This window comes from Triplophysa rosa, linkage group LG19 (assembly GCF_024868665.1).
Source record: "Triplophysa rosa linkage group LG19, Trosa_1v2, whole genome shotgun sequence".
Classification (NCBI taxonomy): domain Eukaryota; kingdom Metazoa; phylum Chordata; class Actinopteri; order Cypriniformes; family Nemacheilidae; genus Triplophysa; species Triplophysa rosa.
In genome coordinates, this window is record NC_079908.1 from 9,385,111 (window position 1) to 9,406,325 (window position 21,215).

Sequence of the window (21,215 nt, forward strand, 5' to 3'; positions counted from 1 at the left end):
TTCTCAAAAGAGTCACTTTAGAGACCAGAACCGAATTGAGTCTTTTAAAATGTCCAAACATCTTCGGAGATCCCATGTCTCATTAATCTTAGACTTATGGAGGGAATTACATGATTTCCTGTACCGTATGTAGCTTAATGAACAACTACTGTTCATTTCTCCTGCATTGGATGAGCCAATTGGTTGAATGTAAAAAAAAGGGTAGAATGTTTTTTTAAAACACAAGAGGTCCTTAAAAATGTAGTTTTTATGTTTACAATGTTGGTTCCATAATATTTTACAAATAATTTATTAAATGACTTTTTAAACAATACTATCAGGTGGTGTAGCCATCAAACAAATTCATTAGAAGAAACAAATGTATACAATTTTAAATAAAAAACCAATTAAAGTTAAATAATAAAATATTTTTATTAAATTACTTTTAAAACAATATTGGTTGGTGTAGCCAGCAAACATTATATAAATAAACATTAAAATAAATAAATGGATAAGAAACACAATAAAATTAAATTAAAATATAATATTGAAATATTTTGTATTAAATTACTTTGAAACAATATCGGTCGGTGTAGCCATCATAAATAGATAATAAAAATAAAATTAAAGTAATAATATAATATATAATATAATACATTTTCACAGACTTTTCTGTTAATGATAAAACACATTGCTGTACAGTGCAAAATTAAAAATACATGTGAAACAACTGTAATAAAGCAACACGTACAATTCCTTCTTGTTTTAAATAAATATTCATATTCCTTATAACATTCAAATTACAGATTTTGTTAAAGCACAAAGTAACTTACAATTTTTGTCCCGTGGTTTGCTCTGCTCTTGTAGAACAGTGCCCTCTACAGGCCTTTGAATGACTCAAAGTCATTTATCATGAGTTGAGGGAACACATCATTAAGTTGAACTGGCCTCTCTTGCCCTAGGTTGTATTATGAGTTAAACAACGTCACCGTGGGCCTCACTGGCCTGTTTCCTGCCCTAAGTTACTTACACCTTTCATTTCACCTTTTACCTGTAAACCTCTCTCTCTCTCTCTCTCTCTCTTTTACTCTCCCTCTCTCCTCCTTCCCTTTCCCTACTGTATAAAATTGATTCCTGTAACACTAGGCAGTGAGAGTTGTGTTGGCATTGTAGACATGACATCTGTTCTCTCTCTCTCCTCTGTTCTCTTGGCTCTAAAACTGTGCTCAGGTAAGACTGTTCAAGAACACACTCTCTCTCTCTCTCTCTCTCTCTCTCTCTCTCTCTCTCTCTCTCACACACACTCTCTCTCTCTCTCTCTCTCTCTCTCTCTCTCTGTGTGTGTGTGTACAGGTGACTGAATGACTGCTTTGAAGCTTTGAATTCTGGCCTGAAAAAATAGGAGTGAAATATGACTCATCCTTCTTGCACAGAAACAATGTGTGCTTTTTTATAGTCATGAAGTTTGATGATTTATAAGACTTGTTATGATAAATTCAGGATTTTCAGCATTATAATGTATATTTTATACTATTATTCAAAATGATTAACAAATTAAAAATTATTAACAAATGCATAATCTTACACATTTTACTGTTCAATGTATTGAGGGGTCCTAAAGACCACTAAAAAGAATCAATTTCACATTTTTAAATTTAATATTATAAATGTAATATATTACAATTATTTTATTAGTATGCATTCATGACTGCAGATTTCAGCTGGCACAGCCTTCACACGTCTGTGCAAAATCTGCTGATCCATGTTTTCACAGCATGCTGTGTGAACGTTCCAAAGAGCATCTTTTGTGCTTTAATTGAAGCAAAGGAAATCTGACCTTTTGCACAAAGAAGTTAGCATGGTCATAAATTTACTTACATTTCATTAGTTACCTAGTAATAGAGCAGAGGCTTATTAAATTAAATAAGGTCTTTATTTTATGTCACTTCAATATTACCTTTTCCGAGTTTTTAAATATTTATTTCCTCTTCTTTTTTGCTGTTTCCAGGTTTAAATATGTTTTCAAGTTCCGGATGTAGTGTCAGACCTTTGGAGCCTTCTGTACATTGTAGCAAATAAATGTAAACAAATATTGACATTTAATATATACATAACACTAAAATGACTTATTTCTTAATAAAGTCACATAGAGTATATGTTAGATCTCATATTTCTCATAATGATGGTGGCGTTAAAATCTTGTGAAAGTACATACTTGCTAATCGTTGTGGGAAAATGTTTGGTTTGTTTTGTTGGCACAACACACTAATCAGCATCACCAGCATAAACACCTTTAATGACTTTCTAGTATCATTTTAGTCAAAACTTAAGACTTTCGTTCTTCTGCTCCTTGTACTTTCAATGGAGTACAATATGCATTCTTGGACTCTCTTGAAGAAGACAGTTAATTGCTTTGTGTCTTTTCTGCACACCCTGGTTGTCTTAAATGCCATAAGATTATTGTTAGTATTTTTCTGCTGGCATGTGAATAACACGTGTATTTACATTCACGCATTTGGCAGACACCTTATTTTGTCATTCATTCTGTCATCATTTACTCACCCTCTTGTCATTTCAAACCTGTACAGCATAATTTTCTTTCTTCTGAAAAACACAAAAGAAGATATTTTGAAGAATATTAGTAATTTGTCCGTCATAAAAAATTCGGACAGGGTTCGATTTTCTGCATTTTTCGCATCCGTCAAGCATTTTGAGTGGCCTTTTTTAACAATTCAGAGACACCGTACAAACGAGAGCCTAATACGAAAAAACACATATACGAAATTTTTGGACTGTATGTGCAAAGACCTTTAGTGTGTTTTCTGGGTATCAAACCCATGACCTTTGTGTTGCTAACACATGCTGTTGAGCTAAAGAACTGAGGAATCATACAAACCCAAGCGGAATGTGAATGATGTGTTGAGCATATAACATTTACAAAGAACTTTTCCAAAACGTGAGCGAAATTGTATAGATTCTATACCATTGCTGGGGTGTGCGGATGGGACATTTTTCAAAAGGTGTGCATTATTTTGTCAAGCATACCGATAACCTCTTCCGAAGTACTTAATAATATTAAAAGCAAACAAAATGTAAATGTGATGTTATTAATTTCCATAAGCTGTAAATGCAACACATATGCTCTGACAGTTTGGATTCTGTCACTGGTTAATCTCGCCTGTAGTGCAGTGCATCTTGGGATATTGAATTCACAGGGGTTATTTTTTAACAAAGGCTAACCTTGTGCAAGGTGTTTCAATTTTATTGTCTCAGCACTTCAAAGTTCTTCTTCTGAATGTTGCACTGGATATGATCAGACAGACGCCCACAACATACTTTTGTCACTTACAATTACGTTGTTGTGTTGTTACATGCACGACTTTTCTCATGCAGCATCACATTCCACACGCAACAACTGAGTTTTACTGGAACTTGTGATATTACTATAGAAAATGGTTAGAATAGAAGATCAAACTATTGTAATGTGTAAGATGAAAATCACAGTTTCAAGCTTTGAACGAGTTAAATAAAAGGGCTGGTGGGTTCACAAGTGGACAGCGTTAAAAAGGAAAGCTTAAGGCGCCTTTGCATTTCATCACATGTTTCTCTGATGCAGGTGATCAGGAGGGGAATCCAGTTAGATGGCTCAATGATTATCAGGAAATACTTAACCAATCAAAGCATGCCTGCATATACGACCGCAAAATAAACAAAATTGTTAGTTAATGACCAGCATTGTAACTATGGTCCGTAAGACTGCTCTTAGCGTCAAGTCACGGATCTGAATACTTTCCAGTAGTCGTCCGTAAAACCAGTTTCATCAGGCTTGTCACTCTGTTCCAGGTGAGTGGTGCTACCAGAGCCAGTTCTCATGCAATGACACATGTAAAGGTAAGAACACTGTACCTGGACGTTTTGCATAGTCATCCACTAAAACAAAGCTCTTGTGTAACGTTTCTCCTATAGTTGAATGAGCAGAGAAACATTTGATCAGACTACTGTAATTGTTTCTTTTGTGTGGTTCAGAGCCCAATCACTGGCACAAGATTTTTCCAAAATGTGGAGGACAGAGCCAGTCACCCATCAACATTGTCACACGCAAGGTACAACATGACTCAAATCTGACCGGCTTCATCTTCGAGGGTCATGAGGACGGTGTCACCATCACTGTGGAAAATCACGGACACTCAGGTGGATGTGAAGTTCAGTTTAATTTGTCAAATTCAATTCATTGACTAATTCTAGTATAGTGCAATACCAATGACAGGTTGCATCTTTGTAGCTCACTTCGCGCTTCCTTCATCTGTGCGGCTCTGTGGTGGCGGTCTTCCGACCACATACAAGGCCGTTCAGTTTCATCTGCACTGGGGAGAGGAGCAGCAGCCGGGCTCGGAGCACTCTGTGGATGGGGAGCGCTATCCTATGGAGGTCTGAATCCCATATCAGAACATTACATTATACACTATATGTAAGATGGGATGGAAACATTGACAATCATTTGATTTTATCTTGGTTATTTTGTTTTACGCAGCTCCACATTGTTCACATTAAAGAGCAGTACAGCAGCTTGCAGGAGGCTGAGAGTGACACGACGGGGATAGCAGCACTTGCCTTCTTTTTTGAGGTACTGCTACCATCTGTCATCTTTTCTCTTTGATACTTGAAAAGCAAAAGTGAGCTTGTGAGCTCTTAATGGGTCATGTAGATAATAACACTTTTGCATTAAAGGGATAGTTGAAATGACTTTGGTCCAATGAACACAAAGAAAGATATTTGGAAGAATGTTAGTAATTTTGACTAACATTGACTACTATAGTAGGAAGAATTCAATGGTCGTCAAAGGTGCCCGAGAACTCTTTGTTTTCCTAAATTCTTCAAAATATCTCATTATGTGTTCAACAGAAAAAAAAATACAATATCTTTTCCCTACTATGGTAGTAGATGATGTCCCAGAACGGAAAATGGCTAACATTCTTCCAAATATCTTTCTCTGTGTTCATTGGAACAAAGAAATGTATACAGGTTTGAAACAACCTGAGGGTGAGCAAATGATGACAGATTTTTCATTTTTGGATGAACTATCCCTTTAAGCAGACACTTTTATCTTAAGCAACTTACAGTGCATTCAAGCAATGCCGTACTATTGAAAAGACTTCATTTTTTTCAGGTCACTTCAGAGCCCAACAAACACTTTGATAGAGTTATAGAGGCTTTAGGAAGAGTTCGGTATCAAGGTGAGCCCATACTGTACAGTATATTGAAATATTACACTGTAAAGAAATCACCTATTTTACCTTAAAACTGTAGTTTACATTTTTAAGTTGAATCAAACTGGCTTTACAAGTCACTCGAATGTACATTTTTACAATCTCACTGGTATTTTGTATAAGTTAAAAATCAAATTTAACCCATTCCAACTTCATTTAAAAGCCAGTTTACTATCATTTAAATTACGATATGCACCGATACTAAATATCGGTGCATCTATACTGATAGCCGATAGTGTATAAAATTGCTTTTTATGGAGCAATATTATTGGCCGATATCGGTGCATCTGTAATTTAAATTCAACTCAGTTTGATTCCACTTAAAAATATAAGGCAGCTTTTTTAACTACTTTTTTCATTTTCATTTAAATAAAATTTCAATTTGTGATGCTTTTATATAAAGTCTTTTTTAACAATCCAAATGTCACTTTCTTTTCATTGTTCTCTACGATTTAAAGGGAACAGTAGTACCATTTTAGGGTTTAGACTGGCTGACATCATCCTTCCTGCGAGTAAACTGAGTTACTATCGGTACTCAGGCTCCTTGACCACTCCAGGGTGTGACCAGATTGTTGTGTGGACTGTGTTTCATCAGACTCTGCCCATTAGCCAAAAGCAGGTATACCAAACCTACATCTAGATTAAAAGTATCATAATCCAGGATTTATTTACTACTCAAACGTCCATATTTGATCACTAGACATGTATATGGATAGACTATAGACATTCATTGGATGTACACACCATGTCAAAGTTAACTTCCGGTCTGTGTTTGGTCATAATATAACAATTTTATATTTAATTATATTCATATTTTATTGTATATTAATTGTATTACATTAAATTAAAACTACTCAACAGTTATAGATTCTTTGTGGAGGTCTAGTTGAAGTTAAATTTGGGCCACATAACATTTGTTTATGTTGTTGTCACTGAAACGTCTAATGGCTACTGATTTTAATTCACACTTTTTCTGTTTCAGCTGGCATTAGTGACTCGACAGCTGTTATACAGGACAGAAAAACCCATGACTGGAGTATTCCGTCCCATGCAGAATCTGAATAGACGAATTGTGTTCACGTCTGTGAAAAGTGACGGTGTGCGTGCACTGCCAGGTCTAATAACCCTGTTTCTGTGCTTCTTTTGTGCTTTTGGACAACAAAGGTGATTTGGTTGAATGGTAGAGAACACATTTTAAGCAGTTTTTTTAAAAAAAAACAAGTTTAAACCAACACATTCTCACTGGCGACTCGTCACATATTTACGCTCGGTCAGCGCCCTTCGGCGTCACGTTTGAACGCTCAAGGTACTCCTTTGGCGTCGTTTTTCGACGTGAAGGGCACGCGAATTTCACCGTCATTATGAAAATGTATATTAGATATAATTTGCAATGATGTTTCGGGGTTTAATTTAAGTTTAATGGCCAGGATAATTGCGTTTACATGACACTATTCAGACAGTTTGAGCAAGTAATGTTTATTGAATGTTTAAAACAGTTTATTTATCGTAATATAAAACACATAATACAAGCAGTCACAGTGTCGTTCAAAAATACAGATATTCCAAGGGTACCAACGCGAAACGATCGATTTGTAAGAGGAACAGATGCGAAAGCGATCACCGTCCGCCGTAAATCTCAAATCCAGTGAAGAACAACGTTCAAAATTTGCCGCCAGAGGAAGTTACGTCAGCGTCGATGCCACTGGCTCTCCCGTGTCTCGTGTCCGACGCGTCATTTCGTTGGCTTTGAACGTGAAACGGTATTGGCTCCCGCAACCGACTGCATCAAGCTGTTCCGGTTTATCTTTTGAATGGGAGCCGAGTCAGCCGACTTCATGTATTCACGGACACGCACGGCATCTTCATGTATAGTTATCGTACGGCATGACACCATTCAAAAGAAAATCGTTCCAGACGCTACGTTAAGAGTTCTCGAATGGTGCAGCTTTGACTACGGATGCCAAACTTGAAATCACGGTTAAGAATAGATTTTTTTAGGTCAACATAAAATGTAAAATGTATTTTTTTTTAACTTTATTAATGTATGTACTGAATCTTATTGTTAATGATTCATCTGTGCTCTTTATTTAAAATAAAAACTTAAGCTTAGCTTTTTTGATGGATGAATGTGTCTTTATCAATATTCCAGTGTTCGTTTCTTTAGCTTTTCTCATTTAGCCTTTTGCTTTTCAGAATAAATGTTGTTTAAGTATGAAGTATCCAATAATGTCTTGCATTTGGAATGCAATGCACTAATGCATTTACTCCGTAGAACTTAGATTGTTGCACTAGTTACATGATTTATTTAAGTTTTTAATAATATAATTGTATTTTTACATGATCAGCACAAATTTCATTTATGTTTCTGTCATGTTTAATAATAAAAATTCCACTGTTAGAATATTATGTTTATGCAAACCACAGAGGTCTTTATATCGAACTTCATAACTATTGATGACTAAAGATGTGAAGACCTGATAAATAGAGGGTTTGCTATGGATGTCATTTTAAGATTAAACTTTAAACAAATTCCAATTGTACAGTGAAAATTGTATGTGACTTTAAATTAAGCTTAAAATGACTGCACAAACTCTTGAATAAATTTCATTTTATTGACCATGTGACTTGTGAATTGGTCACTGACGTTGTGTTCGTAACCAGCTTCTGAAGTGTTCAATCTGAGCCGTGACGCTACACTTGGCAGTACCACCGGGGGAACTGTACTGTTCCACACTACTGCTGTAGTCCCACACTGTACATATGTCACAATCAAACAATGGGCTAAAAATAAAGAGAGAGAGGGTTAAACAAATAAAGATTAATTATCGGGATGTGTTCTGTGTTTGTTCCTGCTGACCTGGCTGTATGTAAATCCTCAACAGTGAGTTGATTCAAAGGGATCTTCTTGGACTCCGCAATGTAGACAGCTTTTCCAGCACAGCTGTGGGCTTCTCTGAATGGCATCTACAATATGCATGGATGGATACGCTACTACTGAAGAACTTAAGCTGAGAAATGAAGCTATGGATGGAGGAATACTGTAGATATACTCACTCCCTTTCTGACCAGGTAGTAAGCCAGATCAGTGGCCAGCATGTCTGGACTGAGAGCCTCTTCCATTGTCTTCTGGTTTATCTGAAGAATTAAAAAGCCAAAGTGTTCTTACACTCGAGATCCATCAGTGAAAGGGCATGAAAATAAATTCCTTTACATTGCTCAAATTTCAGCCAGACTACTATGTGCACAAACACGTTTTGGATCTTGTACAACTTTTCACCTGCTTACTTTTTAACTGCGGTAACAGTTTTGTTCTTCATTGTCCATGACATGATGACAAAACAACATTAACTTGTGGTATAAACCTGTCTCTCACCTCCAGAGTTGAAATGACACCTGTCGCCACCTGCAGCACGGCATGTACTGTGTCAAAGGTGTCAAACATGGCCTCCTTGTCCTCCTGCATTAAAAAACTGTACTGTGAAAGAATGTCATGAATAATAATAATATTCTCTGTTATGTGTTGTACCTGTAGGTCTTTGTTGTATGTGCTGGGTAAGCCTTTAAGAGTCATCAGAAACCCTGCACACTGCGTTACAGAGGAGTGAAATGTACAATAAATACAACATTGTGTAGTAAAATAGTTGTGACAGTTGTATTAGATTTTTGTAATAAAAGTTTAGACCAAAACTTATTTTTTTGACTAAAAGATTTGACAGAGCAAATCTCACAAAACCTGTAAATGGAAATAAGCAGGTCGTATTTCACGTCAAAATATAAAGAAATAAGAAATTATGTTTAAAAAAAGACCATTCATATTTTCTACATTGTGACAGAGTGTTATTCTATCATTATTAGGCCTACTTAACTTACAAATAACTCACAAAAAGACAGTATTTTCTCCCGTTTGTCGCGCCCCATGTCATGTCTCTATTCCCCACCAGTGGGGCCCGCCCCACACTTTGAGAAGCGATGCATTACGGGAATCTTTCTTTGTATAAATGTTGGCTTCGTTTTCTCATGCAAAAACATTTTGCCATCAACTTACAGGAACAGTTCACCCAAAAATGAAAATTCAGTCATCATTTATTCACCCTTAAGTTGCTCCAAATCTGTATACATGTCTTTGTTCTGATGACCACAGTGAAAGATATTTGGATGAATGCTTGTTACCAAACAGTTCTTGGCCACCATCGACTACCATAGTAGGAAAAATGCTCAATATATATTAGGGGTGTAACGGTATGTGTATTCATACCGAACCGTCACAGGCAACATTCCAAATATGAATCAGAATCAGAATCAGAAGAGCTTTATTGCCAAGTGTGCTTGCACACACAAGGAATTTTCTTTGGTGTTGGAAGCTTCTAGTACAGACATTCAACACAATGACAATACAATATAATACGATTTACAGTCTAAAAGATTCTAAATTGTGCATATATAAAATAAAGACTATTTTACAGAAAATGGGGGATAATAACATATAAGAGACATTGTACAGGGTAGTATATAGTAGAATAAACATATTAACAGATTGTATGTACACTTGTGCAAATGGATAATTTAGTAAGTAGAGGTAGTGTTATATACATGTATACATAAGATGTAGATATAATAAGGCACTATAGTGCACACTATAGGAGTAGTGGAAGTGGAATATTGCTCTTAAGGAGCAGTTATCTGTTTAGGAGGGAGATTGCCTGGGGGAAGAAGCTGCTTCTGTGTCTGGAAGTCCTGGTGTTTGGTGCTCTAAAGCGCCGGCCAGAGGGCAGCAGATCAAAGAGTTTGTGTGCTGGGTGTGTGGAGTCAATGATGATTTTTCTTGCCCTGTTTTTCACTCTGGAATCGTACAGGTCCTGAAGTGTGGGCAGAGGAGCACCAATAATTTTCTCAGCACTACGAACTGTCCGTTGTAGTCTTCGTAGGTCTGATTTGGTGGCCGAGCCATACCAAACAGTAATTGAAGTGCACAGAACAGATTCGATGACCACTGAGTAGAACTGGGTCAGTAGCTCCTGTGGTAGGTTGAACTTCCTCAATTGACGGAGGAAGTATAACCTCTGCTGGGCCTTCTTTACAATGGAGTCTATGTGGGACTCCCACTTCAGGTCCTGAGAGATGGTGGAGCCCAGGAACCTGAATGACTCCACAGTATCCACAGTGCTGTCCAGGATGGTGAGGGGAGGAAGTGATGGAGGGTTCCTTCTGAAATCCACTATCATCTCCACTGTCTTGAATGCATTCAGCTCTAGGTTGTTTTGACTACACCAGGCAGCCAGCTGAGCAACCTCCTTTCTGTAGGCAGATTCATCACCGTCTTGAATAAGGCCAATGACTGTGGTGTCATCTGCAAACTTCAGGAGTTTGACAGAAGGGTCTGTAGAGGTGCATTCGTTTGTGTAGAGTGAATATAGCAGTGGAGAAAGAACACATCCTTGAGGAGCTCCGGTGCTGATGGTACATGTGCTGGATTTAAATTTTCCCAACCTCACTAGCTGCTGCCTGTTCGACAGGAAGTTAATAATCCACTGACAGGTAGAGGTTGGCACAGAGAGCTGGGTAAGCTTGGGCAGGAGGAGGTCTGGGATTATGGTGTTGAAGGCCGAGCTGAAGTCTACAAACAGGATCCTGACGTAAGTCCCTGGTCTGTCTAGGTGTTGTAGGATGTAATGCAGTCCCATGTTTACTGCATCGTCCACAGACCTGTTTGCTCGGTAAGCAAACTGGAGGGGATCAAGAAGTGGTCTGGTGATGTCCTTCAGGTGGGCCAGTACAAGTCTCTCAAATGACTTCATGACCACAGATGTTAAAGCAACAGGCCTGTAGTCATTAAGTCCAGATATTTTGGGTTTCTTCTGTACAGGGATGATGGGTGGAAATATGGTCATCATTCCTATGCCCTACTCCTTCGTAGGGGAGAGCCCTCGGAGTTTAGATTTTGGAGTGAACAAGGCATTATGTAGACGTTTGGAATGCACTTGGCAAAGTAAGTGACATAATTTCCTCATTATCTTCAGCTGACATGTTCCTGTGACAATGCAGCATTGTGTCCGTCAGCAGATGTCACTGTTTTAATGGCATAACTTAAGCATAAAACCTGTTTGCAAATAAACAATACATTTTATATTTTGAAATTTTTTATATACAGTATATTAGTGTTTATATATTATATAGCATATTTTAAAAACTTTTTAAAATATAAAATGTATTGTTTATTTGCAAACAGGTTTTATGCTTAAGTTATGCCATTAAAACAGTGACATCTGCTGACGGACACAATGCTTCGTTGTCACTGGAACATTACAGAAATTACATCGCTTACTTTGCCAAGTGCATTCCAAACGTCTGGCACGCTAATTCCCTGCACACTCCAAAGTCTAAACAACAAGGGCTCTGCCCTTTAAAGGAAGATTTGGAACAACTCAAGGGTGAGTAAATGATGACACAAATTTCATTTTTGGGTGAACTGTTCCTTTAAATCATTGTGCTTAGCTTTGATGATTCCCATGTATTATTTCGTACCCATATAAGATTAATTAAATCCATTGCATCATAAAAACAATGAATACAAATGAATGACATAAGTCCAACTGTTCTCTTGTCTTTTTGGGTTTATGTAAAATATTGAGTCTTACTCTGCCAAACACTCGTCCTGCTTTGCTGCGGATGAGCTCCAGGCTGTCTGCGTTCTTCTTCTGAGGCATCAGACTGCTTCCTGTGCTGCTCACACAAACACAAACAAAAGCGCAGACAGCATCCCTCAGCACACAACAGACAGTCTGTGTACAACAATCTGTTTACAGCAGTGGGCATCTGTGACCCAAGACCTCGGAATCCAGTACTGTCAGATAAAGACAAAGCTTTGACACACTCTGTGGCGTCCCGTAGCGCTATAATGGTGTTAAAGTTATAGCTCCTGTCATTTCAAATCTGTATGACTTTCTTTCTTCTGTAGAACACAAAAGAAGGTATTTTGAAGAATGTTGGTAACCGAACAACACTAGCCCTCATTGACTTCAACTGCATGGACACAAAACAACAGAGACATTTCTCAAAATATCTTATTTTGTGTTCTGCAGAAGAAAGGAAACCATACAGGTTTGGCATGACATGAGGGTGCGTAAATGATAACTCATTTTAGGGAGAATTATTTGGAAATAATAAGTAATTCACTAAATATCTTGTAGAGCACCCTGTGGTCAATATTAGGAAAAAACTGTTAATGTTCACAGACAGAGCATTTCACAGGTCATAAAGACTAACAATACAAGAAGAAACGCCATTTGCTTTTAACAACGGATGGCATGAGCTAGAACATGCACACACAGTACTCCAGTTCAAGAGTTGGGCCTAACTGAGATGGTAAGTGTACCACAAAATCACTTAAATCAAGAACCGTTCATAAGCTGCACTGCCTGAAGCTCGACGGCACCAGCAGTTTTATGATGGAAATGTGCGTACGTGAGCGGTGCGCCAGAACCCAAACAGCATGTAGTAACGTCAGGAGTAATACTCAAAACCCAAGGGCTTCAAACTAATGAGCTGTGTCTGCTGCGACATTACAGAGTATTAAGAGGACACAACAATGAACACACGGGACTTGTTCTTGTTCATTGGGCAGCAAATGTTGTTGGCTAATAACTCTTTCCTGTTAGACAAAAAATGCTTGATGGAAAGCCAAATCCTCAACTGAGCTGGAAATCGAGTGACACGTGATGCTAAAGCTGAAGATGGCCAACTCATGTGCTTACAGTATATACAGCCGCGGAAAAAATGAAGAGACCATTTCATATATCAATTTACTATTTATAGGTATGTGTTTATGTAAAATGATCGTTTTTGTTTCATTCTGTGAACTAACAATATATGTCTCCCAAATTTCTAATAAAAATATTGCTCTGAAAAGATGCTCTGCATTTTTTTCAGACCTTAAATACTCCAAAGAAAACAAGTTTATATTCAATTTTATGCAATACAACAGTAAAATTTGTTTATGAAAAGTTGTGATAACCTGAATTTTTATGTCTTGTCATACTGTCAGTCTTTCACATTGATGTTGGAGAACTTTGTCACTCATGAGGTTTGAAATTCAACAAACACTGGACTGGACCGGCCACAAAACATCTAGAAATGCTGATTAAATGAAAATTTGAAGTGGTCTCTCAATTTTTTCCGTGGCTGCATAGGCCTACGTCAAAGTGCCACACAAACCCAAATCCAAATGAATGATATACTAAGAATACATGAATCTCATCTCTTTATCTCACGTATGTGTGTTTTGAGATCTTACCTGTATGCATCAGACAATGTAATGAAGGAGAACTCTTTGGTATTGTACAAAATCAGATCCTCCGCCATCTTGCTAAGATGTGTGAGACACATCGATCCCCAAAAGAGAAACTCCGCTGTGCATTTGTTGGATTGAATGACATTAACACTAACGTCTTGAAAAGTTATAAAACTCTTAAAGGATTATTGCAAAAAGCACAAACCTACAAAATCCCTCTGTCCAGTAGCATCCAAGCTGTTAATACTAATACTGTCAAAGTTCAGTTCTGTGGAATAATAAAAACCAGATGATAAAATGTAAATAGGTGAACTTTTTTTAACTGTATACGTACGCAAACACATAGCACATACAGTATGTGACGTCATTTATCACTGATTATATGGGGGAAATTAGAAACAGGCGTACATTAATATGAAAGCTAAAATACAAGGAAGCAAATTCACAATGTTTTATTAACCTTTACGGAGAAGTTCTCTGTCAATGTTGAATGGATTCCCAGCAATGGCTCCGCTACAAGGCAAGAAAATTCCCTTAAACATCGCTTGAGCTGTATCAGTATATCTCAGAGTATCATTTAACACAGTTAAAGTGTGCGGTGTGTACACACAAAACTGACCTTCCTAAAGGCATCACATTAGTACGTTTCCTGATTTCCTCCAGTCGCTCTACGTCCCTGCTCAACGGCACCACATGACTTAAAAATAGTAACAGAACATACATTTCATTTAAAGGAATACAAGATATCTGGCAACCATATGAAAGTCAATATGTATGAAGTCATAACACTTTACACAAGACTTGTAAGAAACTGTAAAACATTGAAGATGGAAGAGCACCTGAGAATCCACTGACTCCATCTGATTGGCTGAGCCCTCTGTGTGTGAGTGTAACCAGGAAACAGGACGTCGATCTCTCTGGTGTAAAACAATAGATGATTTGGGATGGGTGTGTGCACATTAGTCAAATGTCTACAGGTATCTGGAATATTAAAACATGTCTGAGATCAGTCAGAAACCTGTGTATATTCTTACACGGCAGCTCTTTCCACCATAGTGTTGATAAACTGTAAAGTTTGTTCTTTCAGAGTGGAAATCCCATCCCGCAGCCACAGCCGCATATCCGTTGCAACCTATCCAGTCAATGAGGAGAAATGCAAACAAAGCTTCCAGTTTGAAGAAGATATATTACATTTATAACGACCTAATTCAGGTTTCATTCAGTCTGAGGCAAAACTACCTGATCATTTCTGCTCCTGCCAGTGTGAAGCTTTCCAGCTGGATCACCAATAATCTCCTGTAAAAGAAAACCAGCAATTCAAATTTTCCTTTTTTATATTGTTTCCATATTTTATTGTACAAAATTAAAAGGAAAATATGACAGTATGAATAGGCAGTAATCAATCGCTGTTTTTTGGACGTCTAAAAGCTGTAATGTTTCATTTGGAGAAATCAAATGTTATAATAACAAGTGTTTTCTACCAACCTTCAGACGACGTTCATTAGCGGTGTGAATATCCTCATCACCATCTTTGATCTTGAACTCGCCTCTGGACCATTCATCGTGAACCTGATCATTAAGACATTTTTAAATACCTCATTTGTTTTGATAAATGAAAAGTGACAATAATCTTTATTTTGATTATTTACTATTTATAGGTATGTGATTAGGTAAAATGGTCGTTTTTGTTTCATTTTGTGAACTACTAACAATATTTCTCCCAAATTTCAAATAAAAATATTGTTTCTATTTGCACTTATTGGCAAAAAATAAAACCTTGAGAAACGTGAAAATAACAGAGAAGATGCTCTGTATTTTTTCAGACATCAAATGCTACAAAGAAAACAAGTTCATATTCACTTTAAGCAAAACAACATTCATATTTCTACATGTAGAAAGTTTTTTATCACAGTTTTCACAGTGTCTTGTCATGCTTCCAGTCTTTCACATTGCTGTTGGATGACTTTATGTCACTCCTGAGGTTTGATTTTGTTGAAATTTAACAGACATTGGACTGGAATGGCCACAATACATCTAGAAATGCGAAATAAATGAAAATTTGGAATGATCCCTAAAAAAAAATCAGCAGCTGTAATGTTCCATAATAGGGTAGTGTTTATATTCTGTCAACACAGTGAAGTTTACAAGAGCGTGGTCATGTGGTTAGTTGTGTGTTATTGTGTATTTAGAAGTCAGAGCATTGTTCTTGTATGTGATGCATTAAACTTTGGATCCAGAGAGGGACTGGACTATGGCACAATGTGGTGGTAAATATTCACACCAGATCCTTTCACTGTATGAAGTTTTCATGAAGAATATGACACTGTTAATGAAGCTATACTGCAACACATTCATTTGGAGATTACTAAAAGGGCTCGTGAGATAGTGTTGTAAAATGTGTAATCACCTTGTCAAGACCTGTAAGGATCTGCTCCATCTCGTTTTGGGTGACCAAACCTGCTTTCTGTAAGGCTTTGGCATATGCTTTACTTCCTTTAATATCAGCCTGCCACATGCGCTGGTCATACGAGATAGACGCATTAAACCTTTCCATTATTGGGTCGATGTTTCCCACGAATCGACCACCCCATAATTTATTTCCCTGTTTAACACAGAATAAAGCAAAAGCAACATTACGGTTAGAATTTCAATATGCATCACCGCAGGTTGTTGTTGCTCACATATCTGAATAGTTTTACACAAAAACCCGTACTGCCTTTAGAAAAGTGAACAAGCTTTACCTCTGGACTTGCCATGGCAACCGTCTCGTGCGGTCTTTATGACAGATGACTTCAGCACAAGCGCTTAAAATGCAAACAGCACATGTATGATTATGCAAATTAATATAATGTCAGATTTTGTCATTGAAGTGCAAAAAGCAGTCTTTACCTTACCACGCTTTAACCGATCCGTGAAAACGAAGTACACACATCAATCACCTTGTGAAAAACGTTTCTACCTCGTTTATTTCTGGGAAGGCGAAAGCTCTGCCCATGTTATGCAAATTAGTTCAAGCGAACCAACCAGAAGCTTAAGCGACGGTTCTCAAGCTGTCATTCATTTTGGGGAGCACATATCACTTCCAGAGCCATTGATAGAGAGAGTCGCGACTTCTCCGTTGATTCCAATGGAACAGTTTTTTCACGGTTTCAATAGTTCCCGGAAGTTACTAGTAACGCATGGAGCTGCGACTAAACAGACCAACTGAGGTAAACTTCTAACCCACTTAAAGACGAAAGCCATTTAATGAATAAAAAATGAATGAAATAAAGCATTTAAAGAGAAAACATAACTTCCTGGAACTATCTGACGTCTCCATGAATCACGTGACACGGGCTCTCAATAGTTCCCGGAAGTTACTAGTTACGCATGGAGCTGCGACTAAACAGACCAACTGAGGTAAACTTTTAACCCATTTAAAGACGAAAGCCATTTAATGAATAAAAAAACGAAAGAAATAAAGCATTTAAAGAGAAAACATAACTTCCTGGAATCTGAAGGCTCCACGAATCACCAGTGTTTTGGACTACCGTTGGCAGAACTCTCTCTCTCAATGGCTCTGATCACTTCCAAAGAACGAAAGCCAGAGGCACCTCCCCCAAAACAGAAGCTTTACTGCTATACAAATTGAACGCTAGATGGCGCTATGCCATGTGACATTACATGAAAACGTCAGTTTTATCATGATGGGGAAAAAATTGTAACAAAATATTATCCTCAAATTTAAAGCTACACCCACCTTACTTAGCATATACCTTTTCAGATAAAAAAAAAACATGCACATGTTCAGTCAAGGTTTAAATACATTTTCATTGATGGACCGATGCAGTTTTATTTTTTTAGGAAAAAACTTTCATACTGCAGCATCAAACAATGGGAATAAATAGCTGGACAAAACTACGAGCCGACAACTCTTTAGTAAAATCTAGTTAAACCAAATATATATCTATATATTGAAGATATATATATATATATATATCTTCAACAACAATTCAGTCGCATATGCTCCCTCGAACGTGAAACTGGGTAGGAACTTTTACAGAAAGTTCCGTTTTCTCGTCGGTGGTTGTTAGTGGACGAACCATAAAGGCGAGCAGGATGGAAGTGTAAGCAACATCATTTGCTTTTTATGTTTGATAAGACACAGGCATGAAATTAATATTATTATGTTATGTCATGTCATTCTATAAAATATTAAGTATAGCGCTGTGGTGAGGAAACCTGTTCTGAATTATAATGACAAACGTTAGCCGCTTACGAGAATATGAAGGGAGTAACCATGTGACTAGTACACTGCATCTGAACATTTGTTCCCCTTTTATATTTGTGTTCTGAGGATGATAAACTGAATGAAAGAAAAAACAAACAAGAAAAAAACTATGTAACGTTATAAAAGAATTGCGTATTTAAATATCATATTAAATTGAATATAAACTGAAATACAAGATACAATCACAAAATTTGCGGAAGAAATGTATGCAGTAGGAGGGTTGTTAATGAAAGTGTGCTTTAACGTTACATGTTTTGCAATTTCTAGTGTCCTAAATTATCTAAGTTTTATGTAAGTTATGTAACGTTAAATTTAATAGATGACAGAAAGGCGGTGAAAATTTCTTAAAGATGATGCAGCATCCCTAGATAATGCATGAGTAATGAATACTTTTCTTCCAATAAAATGTTGATTGGCTGCAAACATGATGTATAGTAATCTGCAGAAGACACTTTTGATATTACATTTTTGTAATAAAATGAGTTTTATGGTCCTTACATGCCCCCCCCCCAAAAAAACAGGATATTCTCAAATTAGATCATTTTATGTTGACAGCAGTTATATATTACAAATCCCAAGACACTGAAAGACCAATAGGCCTACTTTTTGACAATAACTGGTATATACAATCTAAAGAAAGATCATATCCAAGTAAACCAGTCAACTTCCTTCACCGTCAATTCATCCTTTTAATTCAAATCTGTTTTGCAGAAAGGATTCCAATGCCGCTATGCTAAGCAATTATGAGGTAAGTATGCATTAGAGTAGATTTTATTTTGACCGATTGTTATGTTTGTTTGTGTGTGTGTGTGTGTGTGTGTGTGTGTGTGTGTGTACGTGTGTGTGTACGTGTGTGTGTACGTATGTGCATTTTTTTTTTTTCTGCATGTTTTCTGCATGAAGTGCATGTTGTGGATTTAAAGCCATGGATGAATTAATGGGTTTATGGCCTCACTCACAAATTCCAATCAACTAGGTCTATCAGCTGCTGTCAGATTTGAAAGAGAAACGAAAGGAAGTTGTCAAAAATAAGCACAGCACTGGGCAGCAGAATCTCAACACCATCATGTATGAGGTGTGTGTCTTGAATAAATGAGCGGTGTGTGTGAATTAATGTTTATGTCTTGCCACACTGCAGTTACTCATTGTTTTAATAATAATCTTCAGACAGGATTACTCAGTTATGCTTTTTAATGTCCTGATGTACATGCCTCAATAGACACTGAAGTACCTCTCCAAGACGCCATGTGTCCGTCAGAGACCAGAGACTGTGAAAGACTTCCTTACTGCAATGCTGCCTCATAAGCTCACCAAGTGAGTTCCAAAAAAACCTTTGCAATAAAGAGTTGTGGAATGACAATAGATTTTTAGACCCACTTTAAACACTAAGGGGCGGTTTCTCGGACAGGGCTTGAGACTAGTCCTATACTTAAATAAATGTTAGAGCTGTCAAAACTGAAAATAGCTTCCATTGACATATTTTAAAATATGTAAGTTCCCTTTGTTTTGTCTCAAATGCACACCAGTTAAGCTTTTTTGTAATGCATGATTGTAAAAACCTAATTTAACCAAGGCCTTAGTCCTGGCTTAATCTAATGCAATATGTTACAACTCTGTATTACACTCATGTTTTCTGTTGTGAAGCAATTTTGCACTTGCAGTATATTTAAAGCCAGTGACAGAAGTAGCTGTTGTTTCTTTTCTGTTCCTGTTGAAAGAGCTGAGAAGTTGCAGCTGCTTAACCACAGACCTCAGACTGCTGTTGAAATCCAACTGGTGAGAGTCCTGTAAACTCTTTTGTGCCATCAATACTTATCTCATCTTGAATTTGCATATATTTTTATATCTCCTTTCCTTGTTTACCTTTTACACGCTCATTTATTGTCAGCCTAAGAATGTTTATGGAAACAATGTATTTAAATATGCAAGGAAATGAGATGAGAAGTAAAGCATGATAAATCAAACAAACCGAAAATAAAAAAACATGACCAAAACAATTTACAAGCTGTTGTCCCTACGAAATTATTTTTGCATGCATAATAACAGATAAATAGATCATCTGCTTTAATATAAAACTGCATTAGATAAATTCTTAAAATCTAGAGAGTATTATACAATGCTCGTCCAGATAAAAAAGTCACCACCTGGATTTAACTAAGCAGATAGGCCTCCCATTGGATTGGAGCTCTAGGTTCAGTAATGTTATGTGCCCAACGAATGAGGTCAGCTGACTACCAATGGAATGCCCTGATGGCACGGGCATATTCTAAGATGACAATGCCAGGATTCATCGGGCTCAAATTGGGAAAGAGTGGTTCAGGGAGCATGAGACATCATTTTCACACATGGATTGGCCACCACAGAGGCCAGACCTTAACCCCATTGAGAATCTTTGGGATGTCTTGGAGAAGACTTTGCGCAGCGGTTGGACTTTCCCATCTTCAATACAAGATCTTGGTGAAAAATTAATGCAACTCTGGACGGCATTCTGGACATTGCAAAAGCTTAGCAAAAAGGTTGCCACAGCGAATGCGTGCTGTAATCAAAGCTAAAGGTGGTCCAACGAAATATAAGAGTGTGTGATGGGCAGTGTATAACAGAAAGCAGAATGGGCAGCATTTTAATATTGCAAGTAAAAAAATGCATTTAAACAAACCGTTTGGGGCAGTAGGACAGATATTACACATTAAAAACAGATGTAGGATATTATGTCATTTTTACGGAGCAAAGCAAACCACAATTTACAGCTTTAAAAAGCATACAAAACACTGATTGACAGTTGGTTGCCAGTCCAAGAAATAAAACCTTTGTTTGTTCAATAAAGCAGGACTATTCCAATACTGAATTGAAAAACGTGGTTTTCTTTCCTTAAAGGAATAGTTCACCTAAAATTTACTTGTTCATTATTTACTCCATTCTCATATCATATCAGTGCCTTTGCTAAGCTGATGGTAAAGGCTGCTTTTTGATATTGGGAATTGATCATATTTTCCTCTTGCAGATGGTAGAGGAGAGTGAGGAAAGACTGACAGAAGAACAGATTGATGAACTCATACAGAAAGTCACAGACATCCTACCTGGTGACCCACAGAAAGAAGGCAATGCATCTGCTGACACTGAGATGGAGGCAGATCAGTAGCTTACGACTTGAATGACTTTGTTTATTTTTAATGGACTTCTGTCTGAAGTCTACTGTTGATATTCATTATATTAATGTGATGCATGTCAGCCAGAAGTTATATCTTAGAAAAAGTTGTGTATCATGTTTACAAATACCCTGTATAACAAGTTATATGTTTAAATGATTAAATCGTTGTAGTAAATACATGCTTTTTGTGGTTTTATATTTATTGAAACTAAGCATTTAAAGAGTTTAATTTTAGATGTACTTGCAACCTGTTGAACGTTGTTG

At 37.1% G+C, this 21,215-nt stretch overlaps 3 protein-coding genes across 6 annotated transcripts; 2 read left to right on the forward strand and 1 right to left on the reverse strand.

Annotated features, from left to right (window-relative positions):
- The first annotated feature begins 678 nt into the window (after positions 1-678).
- Positions 679-7,724, forward strand: ca4c (carbonic anhydrase IV c). Its single transcript, XM_057360484.1, has 8 exons — positions 679-1,209; positions 3,823-3,870; positions 4,006-4,170; positions 4,262-4,407; positions 4,511-4,603; positions 5,147-5,213; positions 5,705-5,865; positions 6,229-7,724. Exons 1-8 carry the CDS (start codon positions 1,155-1,157, stop codon positions 6,412-6,414), a joined length of 921 nt encoding a protein of 306 aa, XP_057216467.1. The 5' UTR covers positions 679-1,154; the 3' UTR covers positions 6,415-7,724.
- A 115-nt stretch (positions 7,725-7,839) lies between these two features.
- On the reverse strand, positions 7,840-17,021 carry asl (argininosuccinate lyase). Of its 3 annotated transcripts, none has more exons than XM_057360481.1 (17): positions 16,428-17,021; positions 16,275-16,337; positions 15,941-16,135; positions 15,019-15,102; positions 14,773-14,829; positions 14,568-14,665; positions 14,373-14,450; positions 14,153-14,230; positions 13,994-14,046; positions 13,739-13,801; positions 13,537-13,651; positions 11,882-11,966; positions 8,773-8,832; positions 8,620-8,721; positions 8,301-8,381; positions 8,104-8,210; positions 7,840-8,027 (listed from the first exon to the last, which is right to left on the reverse strand). In XM_057360481.1, the coding sequence occupies exons 2-17, from the start codon at positions 16,287-16,289 to the stop codon at positions 7,883-7,885; spliced, it is 1,416 nt and encodes a 471-aa protein (XP_057216464.1). In that variant the 5' UTR covers positions 16,290-16,337; positions 16,428-17,021; the 3' UTR covers positions 7,840-7,882. The 3 variants fall into 3 exon arrangements, with proteins under 3 accessions (XP_057216464.1, XP_057216463.1, XP_057216465.1); XM_057360480.1 differs by having other exon boundaries at positions 16,423-17,020; XM_057360482.1 differs by having other exon boundaries at positions 8,620-8,703; positions 16,423-17,012.
- A 576-nt stretch (positions 17,022-17,597) lies between these two features.
- crcp (calcitonin gene-related peptide-receptor component protein) lies at positions 17,598-21,126 on the forward strand. 2 transcript variants are annotated; one of them, XM_057360512.1, is made up of 6 exons: positions 17,598-17,639; positions 18,515-18,551; positions 18,780-18,878; positions 19,023-19,117; positions 19,492-19,579; positions 20,805-21,126. In XM_057360512.1, exons 1-6 carry the CDS (start codon positions 17,632-17,634, stop codon positions 20,940-20,942), a joined length of 465 nt encoding a protein of 154 aa, XP_057216495.1. In that variant the 5' UTR covers positions 17,598-17,631; the 3' UTR covers positions 20,943-21,126. The 2 variants fall into 2 exon arrangements, with proteins under 2 accessions (XP_057216495.1, XP_057216496.1); XM_057360513.1 differs by having other exon boundaries at positions 19,522-19,579.
- The last annotated feature ends 89 nt before the right edge of the window (positions 21,127-21,215 follow it).